At 40.8% G+C, this 25260-nt stretch overlaps 1 protein-coding gene across 3 annotated transcripts in view; it reads left to right on the top strand.

The window, feature by feature from the left end:
* Positions 1-25260, top strand: part of LOC137196677 (serine/threonine-protein kinase 32C-like) — a 75453-nt gene that overhangs the window by 31326 nt on the left and 18867 nt on the right. For all 3 annotated transcript variants that reach the window (XR_010931298.1, XM_067609442.1, XM_067609443.1), the window contains one exon: positions 16079-16230. Coding sequence is in view for 2 of the 3 variants with exons in the window: in XM_067609442.1 (XP_067465543.1) it covers positions 16079-16230 (152 nt within the window). In the remaining variant the exon portion in view is untranslated. The remainder of the gene's footprint in view (positions 1-16078; positions 16231-25260) is intronic.

The raw sequence follows: 25260 nt of genomic DNA, 5'->3' as shown, positions 1-25260 counted from the left end.
TCTACCTTTTCCCCATGTGCATCCCCTTTATCACTTCATCTCCTCAGCTCAGGCTGTATTGAAGACAGCTGTTTCCGCCGCAGTGCTCATTAAGGCCTGTACTGGGAGAGCTTGAGGGGGGAGTTGACACTCAAGGGAGACATGACAGTCATTGGCAGTGACAGCAGTTTAGTGACAGCTCCTTAATGCCAGCAATCAGATGGACAGGTAAACATCTAAACAGCGAGAGGAAAGCAAAAAGGGAGGCGGATGGAGTGAGGCAAGGAAGGTCAGAGGTAGCGCAGGAGCTCAGCTGGTGGTTACCACATCCTCATCCCCTGTACACCACACACACTTCAGTGGGAATAAACCCTCATTAGGACCCAGTGTGATGGAAGTAGTAAGACAGATGATCAGAGACAGGCGCTGGAAATAAGTGGGTGTGGAGGAGAGGAGGAGATGATACACGGAGGGGAAAAGGACAGCGAGAGAGGCTGGGGCACCCTCATATCGGGGAAGGCACCGGCGTCCGTGGAAAGGTCAGGAGATGATGAAGCCTTTGTTAGCGTTTTCTCTCTCGGTTAGCCCTGCAGGGCTCCCAGGCAGCACACTGAGAGTCCTCCTGGCTCTAAAGACTGACAGTCCAGCCTCAGCTCGCTCATAAGGACTTCTCCCGTGTTTTCACCTTCCCGCCGCAGGTGCGAAGGGCTCAGATGTTGAGTTGGTTTTTCAGAGTGCAGCTTTGCAGCACAGCCCGGCTGCAGTGGTAGCCCTCGGCAACCTGTTAACCTAGAAATGTATGGTCTTCCATTGCACTACACCTCCTATAGGTTTTACAGTACAAAGCTCCACTAAAAGAAGCGGGGGCTGTAAAGCCGTTTGAACACTCAGAAATCATGAAATGCCCCATGTTCATTTATTTTGTTTTTTAATGTATGCTTTGTTTATAATAAAAAATAAAATAAAATGTCTGGGCAGATTTAGTATCCAGAGAAAACATTTGGAGGCGTTGCTGTGAACATTCCTGCCAACAAAATATAATATACATGGTTGGAAATGATGGCAGCAGTGATGTGAGCCAGAAAGCTATCATAACCTCTAAAATGTTTCACCATCTTTTTTCAGCATCTTATTCCATCATCGTCCAAGTATGCCAAAGCATGACTTTGCACATAGACACAACTACACACATTAATGAGTTATGTATCATGAGTATTGAAGAATTTCTACTAATGATGGGGTTAAATTCTTGCTTCTATTCATCATAATTCCAACTATTCTTCTCCAGAGAATACTGCAAAATATCAGCATACACATGTACTGTTATTATTTAACTACACTGTGTTAGCCAGAAAGAGTTGGAGAAAGAGTTTTGTTCCACCTCCACATTTTTGATATCTGTGCAGTTCCATGGAGAATCATTTGCAGAACTGTGACGGTAGCCAGCATTTTTCTTGGGATAAGGTGACATTTTCCGATTGAAATCTGATGCAGAACTATGATAAAAATGACTCATTTAGCTCTAAAAGTTCAGATAAGAATTCCATCAACCCACGAACGCAATGTCCTTTAATCATCAATGCAGCTGCCCTAGGCTGGACATCAGAATAGAGGATCAGACATTTGCCTTTGAAGATGCTTTACATTGACATTTGTGGGTATCAGCGTTAATGCCAGCATTAATCAACATAAAAGTCCTATTGTATAATTGTAAGACATGTTAACAATAATCTGATGTTTCTAACAAAACCTGTACAGATTTATTGATACTTAGGCTTATGTGAAATCTGATTAAAAGCTTATATGAGAATCAGTTGACTCCAATCATAGCTTAACAGGTTTAATCGCACAAGAGAAAAAGTGTATGGAATGTTTTCAACATTGAGTTTAACAGAGTTTAACTTAAACTGCATTCGATAGCATGTCTGGCTAACTAGCTTACTACTTACAGTAGCAGCCAAGACTTAAACTACTTGCAAGTCCAGGTAGCACATCATAAACTAACTACATTAGTTTGTGGGGATACAGGTTATATTTAAACCCAGTTTACAACTAAACACTTCCACCATGTAGCACTTCCCCTCTGTGTGGAAGCTAGTCCTGGATGCTATCAGAGTTATCAGTATCAATTTATCAGTTAGCAGTTAATGTTAGCAGCTGCTCTTTATTGGAATTGGGGAAGTTTACTCTCCAGCAACCCCAGTCAACATTGATGGAAATAGTCTTACATTTGCTAAATACATTGGTTAGTGCTCATCCTAATAACCTTTTTTCTTATAATATTAAAATCATGCTAAGCTAAGTAGCCAAACAGGGTTATGTTATAAAGAAATAACATTATGATCTTAGATTTTTACTTATCATACTGATGATAGTAGGACTTACTAGCTCTATACTTATGAATACAAGAACAATGAATGTAAACTGACGTTCTCTTTTAAGAGAGAGCTCAGGGAATGAATCCTCCGAACATAAAAAGGGACAGAGCTGCAAGCTGTCAGCTACAGGACTGAAAATATGATATCATATCCCTTTAGTTAACAAGTTAACAGGCAGGTTGTCAATCATTGTAATGGTCAGTTTTATTCCTCACTGATTTATATTATGCTTTAATTTTAAAAGAAGACATGCTATATTAAGCAATTACAGCATATTTCCATCAGGATGATAGGGAACAAGATATATCAGCCTGCAAATCCTATCACGTTAATGAATATGTATGAGATATTCCACCTTTAATGAAACACGCGGTTACACCTCTAGGAAGCCTAAAGAGAATATACTCCAGATAAGCCTTCAGGCACTTTTGTGCATCTTTAGTCTCCTTTACATCCTGTGATGCATGTAATCCTCATTATGCCGTCCTTATATTTTCCTACCTTCATACACGAGTGACTTCAAAGTCCTTCTGTGTGTTTCATGTAAATTGGAGGTAAGCACAGACTCGAGACAAGTCTTGTCTATACATTTGTGCTTTGAGAACAATTTTCTGCTATTTGGTGTATTTACTCAGGAGGCTTTTTGGAAATTTTATATCAGTTGAATCATGTGCATTTAAGTCAATGTTTCTTTTCTTTGACGTGCGACACAACAATTAGAAGTCTGCCACCTCCTATATTACTGTCTCCTTTCCCTCTTGTTTCTGGCAGTTTTATGCAACTCGAACAACCAATAGTTCAAAATGAAAGTTTGATTTTAGTCAGGGATGCACTGATCTGATACTGTTAGGTAGTGGGGCCAGTACTGACCATATTTAATGGATTAGGTATGAGCCATGACATGACTGAGCCACATTAGATACAGTTTCATCCTAATATTATTCAGTGTTTTATCAGTTACACTCATATCAGTCACAGCGGCCCGCAGACTGTTTTTAGCATCACAGCTAGAGCTGAACCCATTAGTTGATTAATCGATTGGAAAATCAATGGGAAACTATTTTGATGATCATTTCCAGTCACTATTCAAGCAAAAATGTCAATAAATTCTCAGGCTCCAGCTTCTTAATTGTGAGGATTTGCTGCTAACTGAAAATTTGTGGGTTAACTATATTCTAGATATTTTATTGACAGAACAATGAATTGAAAAAATTATTCACAGATTGGCAGGGATTGCAGCCCTAGTCACAGCATTCTCTTGACTCTTGTTACCTTACATAGAAAAAAAATATCCCATTTTGGTCAATGCAGTTAGTTTGTACTGGTATCTGAAATGTACTCAGTATTGGCTGATACCCTGAGTTGTTTTTGTTTTGGTCTTTAAAATGTGCGACAATAGTGAAAAATTTCTCACAAAAGAAGTCTAACATGACATGTTTGAATGTCTTGTTATGTCTGACCCACAGTCCAAAACCCAAAGATGCTCAGCTGTCATAGAAGAAGAAGGAAAAAACAACAATACTCCAAATTCCAAGCTGGGGCAGAGAATGTTTGGCATTGGCCGGTTATTTTTTTGTCAATCAACCAATCGGAATTGGGAGAGTCGGATTGGTGTGTCCCTACCATATATATTTATTGTTGTTTAGTTCAAACAAGGAGTCATTGCTCAGACTGTTCTGGCTCTTCCCTTGCTGACAACAAGTCTCTGTGTAATTTTCAGTGATTTCCAGAGGACACCGCTTCAAAGATTGAAGTTCACTCAGGCTGTCAGAGGAATGTGTGTGTTTGTGTATACAGAGTGTGTGTGAAGTTCTCATGTGTGTCAGCATACAATGTGATATTGTAATGTATTTGAGTTGATTCTCAAATGGAGAGAACACCTCCATTTTTACTTTTATACTACAGAGCTTCACTTTGCCCAAGTCAGTCTCAAGAGAAGTCTGATCCATGACTGTGCTTATTAATGGTCATGCCTGCCGTAATAGTGCATCCTGGAGCTGTGCAAATGGATGGCCAAGTTCAGTAAACACTTTCATTTCCTGCAGGCTGACAGCAGCAGCTGTGGAGCAGAAGACATCCAGTGGAATGAACCAAATGAAACAGCAAAGTATTCCTTCTTCTCCCTGGATGACATGTTCATCAGACCCTGAAAGTGCGTTTGCCCCGCTTGCCTCTCCCAAAGCACTCTTGCCCAATTGCAATGTTGGCAAGAGTGTTTATGTGTGTGTGCGAGCGAGTGTGCGTGCCTGCATGTTTTCAGTTTATCTTGTCCTTACACAACTCTTTTCCAATCACTGCTCGCAGACGATGAGGAAGATGATGTTGAACCCATTGTCCCAGCAACGAACAAAAGCTGAAACCTAATCTGAAGTCGTTTTCTCATATGAACTCTGGACAATGTCCGGACCTTGGTAGAGTGTGCAGAAGGCAGGACATGATGCAAAAAGTACACTGCAGTTGTGATTCTATGTTTTTAAGCTTTTCACCCAAAATAAAACGGCTTTTATTTTACAAGAAATCACAGGAAGTCCTCTCTCCCATTAGCACTAGCTTCACAGCGGAGCATTCAGGCCCAGTCAAAACAATGCAGCTTAGCTGGCCTGCTGCATTTATCCAGCACCAGCCGCATGATAGAAACGTCATCAACACGCCCACTCACTCGCTGTGAATTCTACAGAAAACGACCTGCTGTATTCACACATGGACTCAGTCGGACATTACACAGACTTTGTACTAGGGAGCTGGCAGGGTAAAGTCCGTTTAATGTCCGGTCCAGCTGATTCGGACATTTGCGTTCACACATTACAGCTCCTTCAGGTAATGTCTGGATAACTTCAGGGTTGCAGTGCATGTGTGAAAGGGGTTTGAGAGAATGATGGATGTCAGCACTTAATGTATAGTATATTTCCGCTGAACTTAAGAGGAGATACACAAGCTCGTCTCTCCCCCTCCCTCCCCTCTGGTTTTCTATCTGTTCGTGTTTCACCATGTGTCTCAGTCAGAGGCTTCTGGCCGACTTGGCACTTACCTGACCTAGAAAACAGAAAATCTGCAGCTTCCTGGCTAAGTCCACTAAATTTAACACCCTACCCTTTTCTCTTCTCTGCAAGCTTTGTTGTCCCAGGAGCTTTAGACCTTCTGACAACAATTGATAGGACTGCTAACTATAGCAGAACAGTGGAGGGAGCGAGGAGGAAGAAGAAGGCGGATTGTAAAGGTAAACAACACGCGGCCAACCCTGGGATTTAACAGTGACGCCTCGCTTTGAAGCGCGACATGAAAGAGCTTTTTTTTGTGGCTGAGTGATTTGTTCTGCTAATAAGCATTTAATAAGTGCACGTGTTCAAGGAGTGCATAGCATTGAGATTAACCAGAGGGAGGTCTGGGTAGACGGAGAAGAGCTGGATGCTGAGGCAGAGGTCTGGGGTGCAGCAGATCACTTGTTTTGAACTTATAAAAAATTTAGAGCAGCAGACTGGGAATTTGGGCTTTATTTTTATTTACTGAGATTCACCTACAGACCTGGCACGCAAGGACAGAGAGAGAGAGACTTCAGGTCAGCCTACCCTGTAGGACCATGATTCCCAGAGATATGATATCCACATAGTACCTGATAATGCATGAAGGTGGCCGAGTGGTAAGAGAGTCCGTCCCAGGACCTTGTGTCAACCTTTTAGTCTCACAGTCATTGTCTAATTGTGACCAATGAAGTTGTGGTACTGTAAATACACAGGTGCATAATCTATGACTTTGGAATGATGATTGTTTTAAGGCAGACAATCACTGCACCAATGTTACATGTAACAAAAATGAGCAAAATGCAATGCAAAAGGTGACAAAGTGCAATGCTAACAAACTTAATGAATAAATGATGAGGTACATGAAGCATATGTTATGACCTCCACAATCACCAGATCTCAACCCAGTTGAACAGCTATGGGAGATTTTGGACTGGTCGATCTAGCTCTACTATGTATATCAGTAGACAACTACTTATAATTTTGTTTACATTGAATTAATAAAATAAATGAGACTAATTGTACCTCATGAGTGTGACTAAGTTGCACCTTATGTTACATTAAAAGTATCCTGCCATTTAAGATGGAAAGACTGCAACTCTCAAAACAACAAAACAACTGAAACAATTTCATCTGGAGTGGATGGGCCCTCTCCTCACTTGATGTCGCGTATGCAGATGTGATGCTACCTCTGTGTATCAGCTCATTTAGTATAGTGCAACTGATCTGCAACACTATCACATTTACCTTGAAAATTGGAATCTCTTCATCTTAGTGAGCACATTGTTCTCTTGAATTTCAGTTTCATTTATTGCAGATGAGTATCTGCTTAGATTAATTTGTTAGTTTGAAAGAGAGAGAGTCTATTTGCATTTTGCTCTGTCAGTTACAAGAAAAAAATAACAATAAATGGTGACACTTAAAAATGGTTCTTGCATATTTCTGCCTGATTATTTGTTTTCGGTTTAACTTGTTAGAAATATTGCGAGCACATGGAACCAGTATTGTATTCACTCATGAGTTGATATTGATATAATGTGGTTATACTGTATTTTGGATATGGCTGAAGGCACTTTCAGTAAATATTTACACTCAAGAAAACTTTGAGATAGTAAAACATGAGTGACGCCAACATAAGAACCAAACAGCTAAGAGGCAGGTAAGCTAATCAGATAAGCTTGGTTTTCACTAAGCTTCAATGCAACTTTATCATTAAAGATATCATGATAATACAACAATCCAAAACCATACAAACTGTACTCTCATGTAGCAATAATTTATTAATGTCACCCAGCTCTGTTATTACATGACAGAAATCATCTTGTAATGCTTCTAAAATCACCATGAGCCCCCAAGGGTCCTGGTGCCAAGGTTTACAACCACAGCCGTTAGCTTGAATCGCTACTCTGCATCATATCAAAGCGTCCTTGAGCAAGATGCTGCACTCTGATCTGTTAGCTCATTGTTCAGCCTAACTGTGAGATAAATGGCTGGAATATATATTGTAAAAGCCACGAGGTCGTAGTATTAGGATTTAATACCTTTGCCATGATGGATGAAACACATTATTAAAGGATAGTAATGAACTTCCTGGTTTTCCTATTTTGAGCATAGTTCGAGGCCGTTGCCTGTAGGTCTGTCAGTCTTAATACTCCAGTCTTCTTTCATAACTCTGGCAGCATAATACTCAATTGTCAGGGATCCCTCAGTTAATAAAAGTGGTATTTAAGGGGCTGTTCATCTTGAACTTGGATTTTTAATATTAGAACTATTTTTGTTTTAGGACTATCGGCGCCCCAAGACCAAATGAAGTTTTAATGAAATTGAATGAGAAAGCATCTATGGGGTTTAATTAAGTTAGGCAAAGGAATTACCTGCATGTCCTAATGGTCTGGTGTTTTGAAAGTGGTATTCTTTAACACACCACATTTCCCCCACCACATTAAAAATGATTCTTTCTAGTCAAGAAGATGATTTTTTTTAAATTTAAAGGGTGAGTCCTCTAATGCCCTGTGGGTTCATAATCCAATAACCTCCCAAATTAACATCATCCATCCATCTAGCAACAGGGTAAAAAGGCTGAAGTCAGAGCTGGATGGAGCATCTCAGTGAAATATATAATTAGTCTCATGATCTGCAGTAGATGGGTCACACTGAGTCTCAGAGGGATTTTTCAAGAATATTCAGGAAGAAGAAACATGTTTTTGTTTGAGATCTTAGATTGAATTATATATTTATGTTGGTTTCATATACGTTTCAGATTTCTGACACTGTAATAAAGCCCGTATACTGTATCACCACCCCCCTTTTTGCAACAATTAAGCATCAATTACAGCATCTTTGAATAATCTTTACTCTGTCAGTAGGCTGTATGCAGTCTGCATGGTTTGTTGTGCAGTCTCTGATGGTCCGTTGAATATACTGAATTATTAATGAGTCACTGATGCTTTTTTTTTTTTTTAATGGGTTTCTGTTGCTTTTAAACGCAAGTTTACAAGTAGCTGTTCCCATTACAAGGCATGGAGGACCCACTATTGTTATTCTGTAATTGCTGCTCGTATTGCCTCATTAAGGATCCTCAAAAGTTTTTTAGAAAATGTAGGTATATAACTGTTGTGGTTTTATTTAGAATTGTGGCAGTTTTAACATGTTGTTCAATAGCAGGAACGTGTTTCTCTGCCTGCCAGGTGCCCCTGGCTGACTCTGTGGAGATTAACTCCAGGAAACAGACCGCTGAGCTCCTCGTTATTAGTGCTGTTCTCCTTTCTTAGCACTGATTAAATAATGATTGTGCTGCAGAAAAACAAAGTTAGTTTCATGCTCCAGAGCTCAAAACTATTAAAACTGAGCAACGGAGCTGTTGTGATGCAAAGGAGGATTTCTTTGGGCGCCTGCCTTTGAGGATACTGATGAGACAGACAGGTGCTCCCATCTGTAGCGTTCCCTCACGTGCCTTGTCCTTGGCTTTGAATTCCTCCACATCAAGTGACTCCACATTTCTTAAACTGTCCACAGAGAAATCGATGGGTCTAGCCTTTATGTTTACTCCGTTTGTGTATGCGTGTGTGTGTGTATGTGTGTGTGTATGTGTGTGTGTGTGTCTGACTACCTCTAAAAAGCTCTCTTTAGGGGAGATAAACAGGTGCTATGTGCAGCTGGTGGTCAGAGATTACAGCCAACGTTTTGACAGCATCTCACCTCGGGCCAGTGCTGTCGTCCCTCCCACTGCTTGGAGACAAATCTGGAATCTGGAGCCAAGTATAAACCCTGGACACAGCCCATATGAATGGCCTGTTTTCCCCTTCAATTGTATTCGCTCATTAACCACAACACCATTCAAGTTCCCTGTATGGGAGTGCTGAATGCATTGTCACCTAAACCATAACAGCAAGTTTTATTCGCATGCTGTATGTAAATACAGCCGGTCAAAACACATTCACTGTTCCTCCTCCTCAAACGAGGTCCCTACCCCTCCCCATACATTACTGTTTTCAAAAGGTCATGGTAAGCAAGTGAATACAAGTGAAAGCACCTTTAAATGTCTGTAGATATTCTATGTTTTTCTCATTGTCAACAAATCCCCTGAAAAGACTAAAAACAGCAATGAATTGCTCCTTTTAACAAGTATTGTCTGTATCCTAAGCCTGACAGAGCTTATTCCTCTGTGCCATGGAGCTCCATTATTGTCCAAAAACTATTGAAAGCACATCAGTGAGCCACACTGTTGCAATGCATGACATATTCCTTCATTACAAACATGAGCACTGCAGTTCATTTTGAGTTAATCCCAAATATTCTCTCCTGACACTGTGAAATTCTCACTACTGAGACAAATCAGTGCCTGACCTCACACCCCCATAAAAACTACAGTTGCCAGCAGTTTTAAGACATTATTATATAGGAACCAGTGGGCTTGGATAGTGAAGTTCCATACACAGGTTAGCATAGTTGTTTGTTTTTACATGGCTAAAATAAAGAATATTGTCTGCCTTTTCCTTTTCCTTTAAGTTGTCCAGTGGACAGCACAATGAGTTCCCTTTGTTGGAAACTGGTGCTGGCTTGAGGTAAGGAAATGAAGAGCCTGGTCTGGTGAATGTGCCAAATTATTAGCCAGCTCTTCCTCCAGATGCAGCACATGGCGTCAGCCAGCCAGTGGAGAGATTTGGCACCGCTCTCGGGACTCGCCCCTAGCTTCCACCCTGCCTCTTCGAAAACAGAGTGACCTTTATTACTGACAAATAATTCAAAAAGAATCTGAATAACAGGTGCTCCTAAATTAGAATTTAACAATGAAAACCTAGCCAGCAGTGTAATAAACGGTTGGCTCATGCTGACCATTAGCATTTTGGCAATAGTGTTACAGAATTAATTAGGGACACTTTAGTGTCTATTACTGCTCAGAGAGAATTGGTCTCAGAAGCTATCACTCTGTCGTTGCCTCAGTTCTGAAACTGCACGTCACAGGGATCGCCAGAATCTTCCATCTGAACTGATTTCAATCAGGTGAAAATATCTCCATTCATATGCAAATAGATTGCAAAACATTCAGTCTGACACCTCTCGCCTCAAAATTGTTACTTTTTTCTGCTCCATACTAAACTGGTCTAATGCATTGAATTGCTAATATGCTCTATGAATATATGAATAAATCCTTTTTAAAAGTCATCATTTCACTCCGCTGACCGGCTCCTGAGGATTCCAGATAAGACGGGGATACTCTGAGATGACTGACAGTGTGATATCTGATTGGTTGAGAAACTCTGGGTTTTACATTTTACACAGCTGCCCACAATTAATAAAGAGGATCTAAAAATAGCTGTACTGTATGTGATGCCATATTCTGTGCTCATAAGAAATAGCAACATAACACAGAATAATATGGTCAGCAACACAGAGAGACATCTGATCAGGAAAACATGAATCCATTCCAAATTAATATCTAAAGACAATGAAAACTTTAACTTACAGAGATGAATTTCACTAAGGAACATTTGACCAGGGACAAGTAGCTTAATTCAAAACAGAGCAACTTGACATTTGATACTGATTCACCTGCTGGTTGCTGGTTTGAAATCAGCTTTGAAAAAGGTGCCTCAAGTATTTCTCTCTCTGCCTGTCAGCTCTTAAGTACTGCAAGCAATGCGCAACAATGGTTCATCTATAAAACTATATTTTTCTTGTGTAACCCCAGTCACATTTAGCCTTTTATAGTGCAAAGCAACAATGAGCTCCAAGATATCTAATACAAAATGATTAAGTCAGTAATACACAGTGACCCTACTCGGGCAGGAATACCTCAAAGGAAATTTAAAAGACACTTCACAGGGGTTCAAGCCCTTATGTGATGCACTCTGCACCAACTAACTGATTAATGAGAACCAGTTTAAAGCTCATAGTTTCAGGCAAGTATGTAATAACTGCTGAGCAAATCACCTACATAAAGGTAAAGAATTAACATAATGACCATTTACAAACATAGAAGAAAAAGAGATGTAGATTTTCTTCTCAATTTAATCTTCAAAAGAAATGAATGCTGACAGTAAAGATGATGACATCATTGCTCATTGAAAGGGAGCTTGGTGGGCTTTCTTGCAATATTAATCACAAGAATAGCAGCAGCAGAATAGCAGGGGTAATAGCAATAATAAGTGTAATAGTAATTTCATATTTGGTCCAGAGAGGCAAAAAGGGCAAAGGGGCAGACGCTTGTGCCACTACGCTCCCATTTAGTGCACACCCCTGCATTTGAATGAAGCCTAATGAAAAATTCAAAGAACAAAAAAAATGGAAGCTGAAAGATGATGCCTTATGAATCATGCTTAAAACTGAGAACATGCATATGCATTTTACATTATTATTAAAATTTTCTAAATTATGCTGTATGATTTTAGATTAATTTCTTACTTTATGCTCAGTAATGGTTTCCATTCATTTCCTCTTGCTGTGACTTGAAGCTTACTTGAAATGGATAATCCACCAGTGAACATTCATTACAAAGTTGCATTATGGTCACATATTTATGGGGTTGTGAGCAGGACCATTTTTTAAAAACACTCTCCTCCGTGGTGCTTCCAACTTAACAGATTACATCTTTGAGAAAATAGTGTTCTGTACCAATAATAAGAAATAAATGGCATATCCACTGAGTGATGTACTACACATGCAGCCATCATTTTCCAGATAAGATGTTGGTTTTCATCGGTCACTCACAGGCCTCATACTACACAGAAAATGTACTTTCTGGTTAGTTATGTAACCTTTGGAAGGCTTTACCCAAGAATGTTACTGCTTATGCTCTCAACAGTGCCTTAAAGAGATTATCCAAAATGTGTCCTGAGCCAGTGAAATGTCAGTGTCTCTAAAAATTGACTGGGCTTCCAGTTCCCTCATGATGCTGACATGGAAAATTGCTTGAACATAAATAGGTTAAGGTGCATGTGGGAAAGAAGCCCTATTTGTTTTAACAATGAAAGAAGGATGGGGATGAGTAAAGGACCTTTTGGATTCTTGTTTGCGAGATTTAAGGGACTTTATTTAGACTACCTTCTAGCACAGTGCAGATGGTACAGACTGGCCTCGCTGAGAGCAAAGAGAAACTGGGTCTGTGTTGAGCTCAACGAGGGAGCTGGGATAAGGGAGGGCCTGGAGCTGCATGTTATCATGCTGAGGGCTAAAAAAGAAAGTCTAAAAAGGAAGTAGGGGGTATGGTTGAACTGGTGGGGAGTCTTGAAATCTAATGGGAGTTTTTGTAATTTAATTACACTAAAAAATGTTTGTGTTGAACATGTAAGTTTAACTTTCCCCTTTCTTTATAGGGATAAGGATAATCAGTATCAGTATTTCAACCATGAGACACTAAAAGTCTGCAGTGACAGATAGTGACAATAATATCGATAACAATAACAGGTTTATTGATATTTATCTGAAATCTGATCAAAATATTACATGAGAATCAATTGTCCAATCATAGCTTAGCAACTGTAAATGCACAAAAGCAAAACTGTCAGGAATGGATTGTACGTGTGAGCTGCAATCGTTAGCATGTCCAGCTAACTAGGTTACCACCTCCAGCAGTAGCTCCAAGTCCAAGCAACACTAACTACATCAGTTTGTGGGGTTACAGGTAAAAAAAAAAGCTGTTTTTATGACAAGCACATCCACTGTGTAGTATTTCCCTGTGTGGAAGCAGGTCATGGATGCTATCAGAGTTCAAGGTAACGTTAGCGCCATTTGAGACGTCAGAAATGGTGCTGAAGTTTGTTATTGACAGAGTGCTAAGTTCACAAATGGGGCTAAGGGTAACATTAACTGTCCTGCTCTTTACCGGTTTTGAGGTAACTCAGAAACCTCAGCCAATGTTACATGAGATGGAGTTATATTTGCCAAACATCAGTTCATCCTGATCCTCAAATCCTTTTCTGTTGTTATGTTAGAAAGGTCAGGCGGTGACAGCGTTTTCAACCAACTCTGCCAGCTTAATTAACATGTGCCGAAATCTACCAGTGACAGTTGTCATCTCAATCAGCAAAATCAACAGTCGCCGGCTAGACATGAGGAGCCTGCTTTGTCTACCTCTGTCTGAAATCAAGAACCCATTCTTTCAAAAATGACTAAGAATTTGGAGAAGACCTGACAGTGTTATCATTGTAAATTGCATATCTGCTGAGCATGAACAGGGACAGACATAGCAACAGTAACCAAGGGAGGCAGGATTTAGCAAACAGTCAGTGTAGGCTGCTGATAGACTTTCTCTTCCTCAGTATAATCTGACACTTAATGAATGAGGAGGAACAGGTCTGATGAATTTCAGCTGTGATGAGCTAATGAACGTGACAGAAGTAGGGAAAATCTGAGCTCAGAGATCCAGACGGAGCAAACAGGAGAGACAGCCGAGTCAGACCTGGCACTCGTTTGAGATCTGTGCTTGAGGGGAAACCATGAGCATAATTAAATAGATGGTGTTTTACACAGCCACAGATTTCCCTCTGTCACCATATAGATAATGTCCATTTTAACACCTCATTAGGTTTGGTGTTCAGTCTTCAAATCTTTTTTTCCCCATTCAATCAAGTGAAAAATATCTTCCAGTGGCATGGGAAAATCTATGTTACAGAAGTTTTTCTCTATATCTTTAGTATTTGTCTACAGTTCAGAGGTAACTTGAATGTGGCTGACAACTGTTTTTCGAAGCAACTCTTTTCAAGATGGTATCACCATATTTATGAGCAACGTTGAACTATGCCTCTGCATCTATCTGCACTGCAAACAAGGGAGGTATACATTCCCCATTGGGACTTTTTTTCTCTCTTTTGTAAGACTTAAAGACTGAACAAATGCTTAAAGTGATTGAAGCTGAGATGAATGTTTTTTGCAGTCTGTTTTCTTTGCTGGCATCTGGGCCAGAATGCTGTGCAACAGCCATCTGTCTGGCTCACAGTGTAATGAGTAGACCTGTGCCTTAGTGGACAATTCAATCCAGCTAAGGCCTTCTGACTATAACAGGAACAACAGGGGGCTGTTTAGCTTTTAAAGCTTCACAGGATGGTCAAGTGCTGCAATCGGGCCGTTGTGGGACCCCTTTTTTTTCAAGGGCCAAAACAGCTGCTTAGCTTTTGTTCCTGAAACACTTTGACAGTGAATTACAGTGAGTTTTCTGTCTTTTTACACGGATTTCATACTCATTATGATCACATGCACACAAGAAACCAGGTTATTGAGAGAAATCAAGTTAAGGAAAGAGATCAGGGAGGGTGTTTACATGCAGGTGGTTGGTAATCAGATTTCAACCCCGACCCCCTATCTAAGCTTTGAAGCAAGGCTGGCATATTTTAAGTGCATTACCGGGATGAGTAATATTTCCTGCTGCCAAAGTGATGCCTTTCCCCATCTCAAGTCTTTGTCATGCACATGCACTCTTATAAAAACCCAGATAAACATATACATGACCCAGAAATCAGCTGTCTTTATCAGAAATCTAGCTGAGTTCACCAGATTTGTCTTAATTCTTTCTTTCCCTGATTAAAGACACAAGAGTTCTTGTTTACACGATATTAGAGAAATCCTGTTAAAGAAATAAAGGCTGAGATTTTTTGTGCATCCTTTTAGTCAATTTGCAATTGAAGCTCATGTAAATGTGTGTTTTCCTTCTGGCCCACTTAAGCATTTTACTGACAATGGCGAGGATTGGTGGCATCCCCGCTCAACACTCGCATATTACCACCCTTTGAAGGCTGCTGTAAAACCACATTAAAGGATAGGTTCAGATTTTCTCTAAATGTGTCTAAATGCATTCATATGTGTGTTATGTGTTAAGAGACTTATTTGCTGCTTATTTGCTATTGAGGCAGTGTGAACAAGGGAATTATTACAGTGACCAGTAACTCATACATATAGTACATAGTGTGCATATAGCATGTAAGCCTTGTATCAAAATAGATGGGAATCAAATTCAAACCTATCCTGTAACTATCTTCACTTCAGCTCACCGTCCATTAATTAAACAATGAACAATGAGTATCTGAATGAGTGAAGATAAACAAGCAGCCTCAGGAGTTTAATTCCTTGTTTGTCTGCCAGGCAGGGTTTCCAGCAGGTCCATGATCAGTTTAATGACTGCTGTTTGAGAGTAATGTTACTGTAATGACTCTGACCTCCCCGTCCTACTCCTGACCTTCCGCAGCCACTTCCTGGCAAAAAAACCACAAAAAACTCGTACTAAATAAATAAATAAAGGAACGAATAATGAGGTGATTTGTTTGGAAGTGGTTTCTGCCACAAACTTCTGTGTTTGAAAATGACGTTCATTAGAGTCGCTCAGCGTGTCGGCACTTTATGCATCGGTATACGGGTATCCATCCCAGCGACTGCATTAATCAACAGCTGAAAGATGCTGTGGGCTATTTTGAAAACATATTTGATTTGCATAACAGCAAGGCCGCATTTGTGGAGCTGAAACTTGGCTTAGTCACCTTAGCTTAGTTTTTACCCTGCCAAGATATTTCTACAATTAGATCTGAATGTGTGTGTTCATGAAGCATGTTCATTTACTTTATAAATTCATATGCACATTTTATATACAAACTGTCTATATACATATTAATCTCATGCTAATATGCTTACATTTATTGATTTATTTCTTCTAATTTTACTCCCATTTCTCTCTCTCCCTTCTCTCTTTTCTCTCTCTATCCTTGCTCGCTGCAGGTATGCATTGTGCAAAAGAGGGACACGGAGAAGATGTACGCCATGAAGTACATGAACAAACAGCAGTGCATAGAGAGAGATGAGGTCCGAAACGTCTTTAGAGAGCTTGAGATCCTACAGGAAATTGAACATGTTTTTTTAGTAAATCTCTGGTGACTATCTTATGTTTTTACACTTTCAATGTGGTCTGCTCTGCATGTGTCGGTCGCCTGATTTGTCTGTTTTGTGCATTTCGTATATTTACCCAAAAGAGATTCTCATTGGAGAAGTGCATGCATCACTCTCAACCTTAAAATAGATGTCCTCTTAGTGAATATTATGTTCCTTGTGTTGCATGCACTTTATTTTCTACACTTGGCGCTGAGTGGAGGAAAAAGAAAGTTTTGTTAAGTTTCATTAAGGCTCAAAGCAGAATTTTCTCAAGTATTAACTTATGAAACAATTTACACAAGAGATATTTTGGGATTTTGACTCTGAGCCCATGAAGCACACATTTGATAATTACTGTGGTTTGAAATGACCTTACTCTTCCCTGGAGTCTGATATGTGGGTGAATGGAGGCTGCTTTCATTATTCAACGCTCATCTCCGAGCGGGACACATTTCTAAATGTAATTGGGGACCTGGCACGGCATTCACGGCATATTACACAAAGCACTTTACTCCTCTGCAATTGGTAGAATGATATCACACGTGCCTATCTTATCTGAGCAATCGCCGCCAGAATATTTTGTTTTTCACTCATACCATGATGGATTGTGTAGTTAGTGAGTAGATAAACCAAGAAAAGTTGTGTCCTGGGCCCGTTCCCTCACCAAGTTGTGAATGATTTAAGTTTAATCTACAGGATATTTTTGCCTGCTAGAGAAGCCACTCTACTAGAACAAACCGAAGGCATTTTAATGAGCGTACAGTAGTATGCCTGTGTATTTTTTATAGTATAATTCCCTGCAGGAGTGTATTGCTGCCAAAGCCTTCTGTGTTCTAGTTTTCCATGTGCTGTGCTGCTCTGCTCTCTCCTGCTCTGCATCCAGCACTATTTCAAATGCCCATTAGCGACAAAGACGCTAAACTGTATCTTTTCAGCTATGTGGGAATGAGAAGTTTCGCACTTCACACCTCTTTTCTCTGCTTTCTAAGTAGGCTGCACAGAAATGCTCCAAAAATGGCCTGTCACTCTCACAGGAAGAACATACTGTGGAAAACATGAGCTCAGCCAGCTTCCCTCATACCAAAGTTGTAATGTCCCATACTCAGCAGTTGGTCTTACTCTAGATGTGATCCACATACTTTTTCATGGAACTATTACCTTTGGACTTTGTAATTTTGAGGCTCATTGACATCTATAGACATTTATTTTTATACTGAAATTGACAAAGAAACTATATGTAATGAAGATTCAATAAGGTCAGTATTGGCAAGGTAAGTGAGGTAATACGTTTTTATAATTTTGGTGAACTGACCCCTTTAAAGAAGATGCCTTTGTTTGCACCCCGTCTGTATCTATAAATAAAAGCTTAATGGTGCAAATGCTTGAATAACAATGTATCCTAATGGGTCCCCAAGAGTTGAAAGTTTTTGGTGCAGTTATCATTGAGGAATTGAATGGGTCTTTAGACAGCAGCTTTGTCTCTCATCTTGCTCAGAGCTCGCCTGCTTGTATTTGACTGGCCCTGTTGAAAAGCATACGGGAGCTGTCAAATCTACAAGACAAATAAAGCGTCATAGTGAGGAGTGCACGAGGCAAAGGCACGTCGTCCTCACCAGGCTGTTTCCATTGCCATGAGACTGCGACAAGGGAGAGTTGGCTCATGAAGCCAGCTGTGTGATAGTGTCTGAATGCAGCTGTTACTATACGAGTCTGTTGACGTAGCATACACAGACCCTGAACTTGGGCAGCTGTGTTGATGTGTTGAAATGTTAGCATCACCAGACGGGTCCTATGCAAAGCCACCAGAGAGAGGCAAAATATGTTTCAGGATTAACTTGTACTCTCATTGGGCCTCATTCACAAACAGTGTGTACGCACAAATCTGTGCTTAAAACTGTGCGTACGAAGGTTTTAAGCACAGATCCAGGATTCATCAATATGTTCTTAACTGAATTAGTTCTTACTCTGCAAATTAATTTAGAACTACCTTAGACGATGCGTACACACAAATTATAAACGTCCCACGGTCTTCAAAAGCAATATAGTCAATATTTATTCAATGTAAACAGTATATTAAACCACAATTATTTAAAAAAATAAACGGGTATAAATAAACAACATTTAAAGGTGTGAAACTGTTAATCATACATAATTTATTTTCTAATTATACAATTAATAGCTAGGATGTTGTAATCCATAAATCATTCCCACTTTTAGATGACAATAGCTCATATATCGGAATTTCCATATTGGAATGTGACAGCAATTAATTTCCCCATCAGATTTGATATATGCAGCTGATTACCCAGCAGCCTGTTCAGTGTCCTCACAGTCTGACAGTTCAGTAGTGGAACAGGGAGGGATGCTCTGCTTTCATTACTTTACAACCTGTTGTGGACTGAGACGAAACAATGCACACCTGGCGCAGCAGCAGGGATTTATTTAGATCAATTCCACAAATCTAAACATTAACCAATTTTTTCTTTTGTTATGGACATACTGCGTGGTAGTGGTGCAACAGGTATGTAGGATGTATACAAGATTCACAATCGGGCTCCAAACGGTTGTGCCAATGACATGTTTACCAGCCAAATCTGCCTTTTCTGGCTTCTACTTTCTCTTTGCAATGAGTGACAGCACTCTCCACTGCTGCACCGCTCCAACAGAGCTTTCCTTATATAGAGTAATGGGGGCATGTATGATTATGTATGATAATCAATAGCGGGCACGTACATGTCAATTTAGAATGATTCTGATTCACTGACATACACACAGTGGTATGAATAAAATTGACTGGTGCACACGTGTCATGAATCCGACGGTAATTTTGCGTGTGCGCTCATTTTGTGTGCAAAAATCTGAGACCCATTGTCTAAACCTACAGTCAGAAGCTGACCAAAAAACACACCGTGGATTGGTTCCATCCACATCAAATGACTGGATTCACATTGGACTTTGCTAAAGATCATCTTCAGGGACTAAAAGCCCTCCTGTGTTGGGATTTCTCAGTGCACAAAACTGTATAATTCAAGGAAAGTTTTGATTTTTCTCCTCACACTGGACAGAGGAGAACACAGCAAGACATAAAGGAAATCAATTTATATCTGGAGTCTATGGTAAGTTTGTTATTACTGCTCCAGTTTATGCAGACGTTTTGTGAGCATCTGTGTGTGACAGCATTGTTATGCGTTGCACCTGTATGCATTGCATAAACTGTCTGGTTCATTTAGCTGCTGCTTGAGACAGCATCTCAGCCAGGCAGGTAATGAGATAAGACTGATGAGAACTCTGCTTCATCTTCTCATCGTCTCCTTTACTGTATAACAACTAGCAGCCTAATTGGTTCACTGTGTGCGTATGCTGTTTAACCAATTCCCTGTAGATCAGACAGTTGCCAGTATCCATAGGCTTGTCAAACAGAGCATTACGATTTCTGGCGCTTGGCATTTGGGCACTTCGGTACATCATTAATGGATGTGCGATAGAGCAGCTGGGGAATTGGGGAACTGCCTATTCTCAAAAGCAAACAAAAAAGATGCAACTCACGAGAAACGCCAGCTTTGATCAAGCTTCATAGGAGTGTTTCTATTGATACGGTGCCAGGAGGGAGCCAAAGACTCAGTCAGGAGTCAGAGAGAATGTGGGAAAACACACCAAACAGCTGTCAGAGGAATTAATGATTCCTGCAATCACAGAGAGGGGGAGGAAGTAGAGAGGAGGGGTACACAAGACAGCGCAAAGAAAGTATTTGGCATTGATTTGCTTTGTCAAAAAACGAGACAAGCAGTCTAGGAGGATTTGTAAGGTTTTCCTCCATCTCTTACCTACACACACAGACGCACTTTCACTCTCGAAGCGGGTTTTGCTTTCATTGAGACATCCTGAATTCTGCTGTGCTTATGAACAGCTCTGTCCTTAGCTTCAGAGGAAATTCATTAGGAAGAAACCTTGTGAAAGCCCACATTGAATCCCATCAGCTGGGTGAAGGCTGCCTTAAGCTGGGCGGATGTCAAGTTTGCAGCCCACAGTAATTGCTGCGACCATTCCCTCGCTGCATAGATATGATGTGTAGGAGTCGAGGCTACGCTGAATGGATTACCTTGGAGGAGGAAAAATTGACTATCATCTGCTGCATATACCAAATCCACACAAATCCTTGTAAAGATTTGCGACACATGAGAAGACGCTGACTTCTTCTTTCCCTCACATATGCTTGAAACCCCAAAGGGTCACTTCTCCCCATCCAGAAGCAGAGAGTAACCAGCATTAGGGTGTAGCAAAGAATTGGATCCCCTGGCCTACGGAGTATAGTACATCATTATAAAAGCAAGGTTTTGCCTTCAGCGTTACATCACAACACATCACTCTCAAACAGCATCACCCGTTCTCCCCAAGGGCCCAGACACGCAGCAGTGAATCATTACCAAATGGACGCTGCCACTACGCTGTTGAAAACTGAGTCAGAGAGCGGCGAGGGTAGCTAGGGTTGTCGCAGCGACTGTCGTCAAAGACTCAGATCTTTAAACACAATCCCTGGAAGTCATCTTTAACGATTTTAAAGATTTTAAAACAAAAAACAGGTGAGTCATCTGGAGGAGCTGTGGATGGTTCCTCTTACTGTCCATCCCTTAACCACAATCAGAAAGTGCGCAAGAGGAGTGGTGAGGATGGATGTGCTGTGTCCTGTTCAGCCTCCATTAGGAATATTGATTTCAGGCCTGGATGGAACAAGGCCGTGGGAGACTGTGGAACAAATTAGCCTCTACACCCCAAGTCATCAGTAATAACAAGCCTTGCAAGGGGGATTAGCCTTAAATCATCCTCATAAAAGACAAAATATGGGATCATTCCCAACAGCACAGGAGTCTGTTTCTCTAATATAGCATCCGCTGATTATAGCCTTGGACTTGCAGCCCTGAAGGACTTAAAACTTCTACTGAAACTGCCCTTAAAGAAGAACTTTTTGTGGGACACGGTTTTCAAAGTGCACCTTGCGAAAGCAGGACAGTGGAGGTAGGTGGAGTGACTTAATGCGACTGGCTGAAGGCCACTGCGAGGAGAGGCAGTGCTCACTCACACCATTGTTGGAGGAATCCTCAGAGGAGAATGCCAGTGTCTTGTGATTGAGTCATGCAGCCAGTTCCAGCCAGCCCATCTCTATCATCAACTTTATATAGGCCATTGAAACTTTGCAGACCAACTATAGCCAAGAGAATCACAAGCTCTTGTTTTTCTCTGGCTTTTTCCTCAAAACTATCCTCTTCCTCTGTCCCTCTATTTCCCTCTCTCCTCCCTGCCTCCCCGGGCTCATTTGTCATTGTGGCCTGATTATTTCAGCCTGTTCCTTGTACTCCTTCCAGCCGGCTAACCTTCCTCTCTTAGTCGCTGTGACTGTTGCAGCTTAGTCCTGTCCTGGCCTTTCCACATGGCCTCCTCTTGGTTTTGGACAGTAACAGCTCTCCCCAAACCTCAGATTACTCCAAGGCATTCATTTGTACCCAGCGGTTTGACCCGCAATTCGTCTCTGCTCATTATGATGTACTACTCAATAAATTGTGTTCATTTTTCAATATGAGGAGCAGCAGAGGGCACATAAAATGAGATTGGTGGTAAAACATTATTTTGACGCATTCGAGTGTCTCTGTGTCCTGGGGTCTATAGTCAAGAACCCTACATAAAAAATAGTTTAAGCTGCACTGATTAATATTTTTATATTAAGGATGGATCAAATGACTGTTGTCCATAGTACTGCTCAGCTCTATTGAGCATTTTAGCCTCTTTCAGCTCATTGATTTGGCTTTACAGCCTGCAATTTAACTGTTTTGGTTCATTCTCACATGTCTCATCATCCTCCTTTCCTGCTGCAACAGGCAGCTGTTTTGAGCAAAAATGCTCTAAAAAACACTGTATGCTAGAAATGGCAGCAATCCAAACAGCATCTAGGCAAAGTTAGCAACTAGCTGCAACATCAATATGTTAAGAGGGACAACTGAGTGAGATTCAAACTTTCTTAGTTTGGGAGGGGAGAGAGAGGTACGGAAAGGGGTGTCATTTTTTGTTACAACAAAATGTTCTATATAAATAACAATGTTTAAATTCAGAAGTTTGGACTTATCATCCCGTTTATTGTTTCCTTATTAAGTTTTATACAGTTAGGTGAACCCAAAATGCTTGGTTATATCATTACACTATTCTATGCATCTTAAAAAAAACTGGGACTATTCGTGCACCCAGGCACACCTGGCAGAGATCTGCACTCTTGTAGTTTCTACATTTACTACATTTATTTTTATTATCTGCACCAAATGCAAGCACCACCATTAGCCTTAATTTAAATCAGAAACCTTCACATTTCATCTTCACCTGTCTGTCCCCAATGTATACTATCTCCTTAAAGTAGTAATAACCTTGAATATGAGCAGCCAAAATGAGTTTTCCTCACCCTAAGGGACAAGGTGATAAGCTCTGAAATCCAGAGAGAGGTCGGAGTAGAACTATTGCTCCTTTGCATTGAAAGGAGACAGTTGAGGTCGTTCTGACATCTGACTAGGATTCTTCACACATCCCACCTCATGTCCACCTGGGAAGTGACCCAGGGGTGAGCCTGGAGCATGCCGGATGGATTGTATATCTTATCGGGCCGAGGAACACCTTGGGATCCCCCAGGAAAACGCTGGAGGAAAAGGCTAGAGAGAATGACGTCAGGGCCACTGAGCTTATCCTACTACCACTGCAAGCCAGACCTGAATGTTCAGCAGAAAATGGCTGAATGGACGTCTACAAAAAATCTTTAGAAATAAGTCCCCTTCAACTAATCCTTGTCACTTTCCTTTTCTCTATTGTTTAACCAGTATTTCTTTCCACTCCCAGACAGCAGGAAAGTCCCCCATTTAATTTTTTAGGACTGTCAAATTTGTGGACTTCACATTGTGTTTTATTTAGCGTGATGAGCTCCCAAAAAATGACATAGAATTTGTTTGTGTTTCTCTGCTGTCCCATCCTTGGCAAGAGTCTTCAAAGTGACAGGGCTTGTCATCGCCGAGCTTTCATATGCTCCAGTTGTCGGCCTGTATCTGACATCTCCTTGTTACCTAAGCAAAAGCGGGGAAGGGAGTGACAACCAGAGTGAGCCGCCACAGTCTCGCATTGGGAGCACAGATATTTTTCAGCAGTATATTGGGAAGACCGTTTTGTGGAACACTGAGATAGCGAGTGCCGCCTCAGAGGAAGCTCATCTGTCAACTAGATACCGGGAATCAGACTGTGACAATGAGGTGATAAAAAGGTGACAGTGAGGAATCCCTGCCAATGGCAAACAACATCCTGCGGCTGGCCATCTGCTGAGGCTACTCTGTGTTTTAACAGTGGGGCTAATCTTTGTAGGGTCAGGGCAGGTTGGTTTACTGTGTCTAATGTAGGTGGTTCTACTGTCACCTCCTATTGAGTGCATACATGCTGCAGGACTGTCTTGCGGCATTGGTGGCAGGGTGTCTGAGAAAGAGAAAATGTAGGTGTCTTGAACAAAAACTCTTTTAATTTTAATATAAAGCTGAATCTTGGTGCAAACTTAGTGTTTAAAGATTGAGCGGTAAGGCTCATAATCTAATACATCGGGGGAAAATGCTATATGTGTTGTTTTTGTGTATCAGTAGAGTGTGCATTCTGCCCATTATCTATACTATCACATGAAAGTCAAGGCCATTTCATCAATTAATCTACATGATGTTTTAGGAGAAGAGAAAGACCCAACAGTAACACAAATGTGTTTTTTCTCTAAGGCAGAACGTCCAATCTGTGGATGAGATGGAATGATTTTCACTCTGCAGCAAACACGGACCCCATTTCTCGCTTATAGAGAGGCAGGAAATTGCACCTGAATAGGACCAATCAGAATGTCCCCCTGACCAGCCTGAAGATATAGAGGGAACCTGCAGCTATAAAAAGAAGCAATACTGCCACGGTGTCAGAGCTTTAATGGGAAAACAAAGAATTGGCTCAGAAACAACCACATTAAACCAAGTTTGATAGAATAAATCACCAAGGCTTAGTTTGTTTTCTCTCCTCCACAGAAAATAGACACGGGGGGCGGGGGGGGGGGGGGGGGGGGGGGGGCTATTAAGATGCCTTTATTTTTCTTAGATGAGAAATTAGGTTCTGTTGTAATGAAAGCAGTTTATTCACCCATGTGGCTTAATGTTTTGTTCAGTGTCTGGGGCAGAAATTGTGGACTGGAGTGTTACAAATCCCCACCCAGATCACTGAGAGGCTGTGTTTTAATTTGATGTGCATGATTAGTAAGCCTGATTGACAAAAATGTTAAGCGGACCACGAGCAGCCTTCAGTTTAGTCACGTCAAGCAAAAATGGGCTGTTTCCAAGCTGTAATTTGACAACCACTTCCTCTCTTTTTGCATTCCTTCAAATAAGTGGCATGTTATTAGGATAATGATGGGTGTTAACGTATTACAGTACAAAGTGCATGCTCTGAGACTGCCAGGAAAGGCACACTCATACATAAACTACTCTGAGATAAATATACATTATGCATTAAGGTTGCAGATTCAGAATTATTTGTTTAGGTACTAGGCAGAGAAAGATGCATGTAGCTGTACATACAGATTGGTGACAAATTAAAGGAAAAACCTGAGTAAATGAGTTGAGAGACATACATTCAGATGCTTCCATGTAGGGTACAAGGAGTCACTGATTGATATGATGAGTAAGAAAATGATATGAATCATATGCTGTGGCCTACACAGTCACTAGATCTCAACCTAATTGAACACCTTTGGAGGTTCTGGACAGATGTGCTCTCTACTACCATCATTCAAAACATCAAATGAGGGGACATCATTTGGAAGAATGGTGTTTATCTCTTGCTTCAGAAACAATCTATTCTATTCAAACTAACACCAAAGTTGTTCTGGTGGCTCGTGGTGGCCTTAGAACGACACTTTATGATGGTTTTTCCTTTAATTAGTCACCCATCTGTAGATATCATGTTTGTCCTTGTGTGGGTTTATATAAACATGC

This window comes from Thunnus thynnus, chromosome 14 (genome assembly GCF_963924715.1).
Source record: "Thunnus thynnus chromosome 14, fThuThy2.1, whole genome shotgun sequence".
NCBI classification, from domain to species: domain Eukaryota; kingdom Metazoa; phylum Chordata; class Actinopteri; order Scombriformes; family Scombridae; genus Thunnus; species Thunnus thynnus.
The sequence above is the reverse complement of the archived record's forward strand: the minus strand, read 5'-3'. Positions and strand labels throughout refer to the sequence as shown.